The 1462-nt window shown below is 60.2% G+C and overlaps 1 protein-coding gene across 1 annotated transcript; it reads left to right on the forward strand.

The window, feature by feature from the left end:
- Positions 1-893: 893 nt before the first annotated feature.
- On the forward strand, positions 894-1163 carry MLLT11 (myeloid/lymphoid or mixed-lineage leukemia (trithorax homolog, Drosophila); translocated to, 11). Its single transcript, XM_008947104.1, has one exon. The coding sequence runs from the start codon at positions 894-896 to the stop codon at positions 1161-1163; it is 270 nt and encodes an 89-aa protein (XP_008945352.1).
- Positions 1164-1462: the final 299 nt, after the last annotated feature.

Below are 1462 nucleotides of genomic sequence, written 5' to 3' on the forward strand. Positions count from 1 at the left end.
AGAAAGTTGATTTTTATTCCCCCCTCTCATCCCCCCCCGTTGCCAAAAGCGTGGAGGTGAAGGAGATGATGCCGCCAGGGAAAGGCGACTCGGCGCAGGAGTGACTCAGCTCAGGCCCCTCCTCGGTCTCTGCCAGTTTTTGGTGGCTCAGGGTGGGGTTGCAGGAGGGGCTCTGAAGCCACGGTGGGATGGGATGGGAGAGCAGGGCACAGCGGGCACGCAGCTGGCACCAGCAGGAGGGGTGTGGTGCCACGGCGATGCCAAGAAACGCTCCTTCCAGCCCTTTCTAGAGGGTTCTGTCGCCGTCCCCCGGGGCCACGCGGTGCCACAAGGAGGGAGGGGATGTGGTTGGGCTCTGTGGGCAGTGGGGGGTGTGTGCAGGGACCCCCCCCCTCACTGCCCACCCCACGGGGGGCTCGGTGTGGGGGAAGGGTGAGACCCTTTCGCAGGGTTTGGTGGGGAAAGGGTTCGTTTGGATCCTGGTGTCTCAGCAGAGAGGGGTGTGGGGACAGCTGCTGATGCCACCCCCCACCAGGTGGGTGGTGCCCAGGATGGGCATCAGGAGATGCTGTTGGGAAGGGTCCCCACCCTGGCCATCATTCCCACGCTGTGTGGATGGGGAAACTGAGGCACGGGGCACCCAGTCCTGTTGAACCTCTCAGAGAAGGGCTGTGCCCAAGGGCAGGGGTAAAATCAGACACGGGGCTCAAGCCTGTGTTCAGACCCAGCCTAGAGCCAAACCTCCATGGCACCACACCCATTTTTTTCTGGTGGGGGTGGATTTGGTCAACGGGGCAACGCCCAAGAGCTTCAGCTTGGAGGCGAGTGCTGTGCCCTTGGCAGAACTTTTCCTCCTCTCTCCCCTCGCCCCTTTCCCTTTCACAGCCCCAAAAATGCTGGACACCATCAGCAGCCAGTACGACTCCTTCATCTACTGGAGGATGCCCATCCCTCAGCTGGACGTGGCGGAGCTGGAGGGGTTGGGGATCAGCGACGTGCCCCTCTACAAACCCAAAGGAGGGCTGGGCAAGCTGGGCAGCGAGCGAGAGCGGGTCGGCCAGGACATCTCTGAGGAAGAGGATGGCCTGTTGCAGTTCAACACCTTTAATTTCTGGAGAGCTCCTATCGCCAGCATTAGCTCGTTAGATTTTGATCTCATTTGAAGGCCTCTCTTTGGCCCTTTCTCACCCTCCCCCCAGCCCTCTCCCTCTCTGCTAGGCATGCGAGGATTTGGTTTTGTTGTCGGTTTGGAGGTTGTTTGTTGTGTTTCCGGGCAGTTTTTGACATCTCTAATTAACTCAGCAGTTCACCCTGGCCCTGATGGTGATGGGCTCCCCACAAATCCTCAACCTCACCCTCACCTTCCCCCTCTCTTCTTCCCTTCTTGCAGTAGTGCTGGAAAAACCACCACGGCGCACGCAGGGGCTGACAGCCTTGGGGGAGGGGGGGGCAAATTGGAGGG

The sequence above is a fragment of the Merops nubicus genome, unplaced genomic scaffold (genome assembly GCF_000691845.1).
Source record: "Merops nubicus isolate BGI_N331 unplaced genomic scaffold, ASM69184v1 scaffold4089, whole genome shotgun sequence".
NCBI classification, from domain to species: Eukaryota; Metazoa; Chordata; class Aves; order Coraciiformes; family Meropidae; genus Merops; species Merops nubicus.

Bases quoted from the DNA above. Each gene is read 5' to 3' on its own strand.
- MLLT11 (XM_008947104.1), top strand. From the start codon at position 894: ATGCTGGACACCATCAGCAGCCAGTACGACTCCTTCATCTACTGGAGG.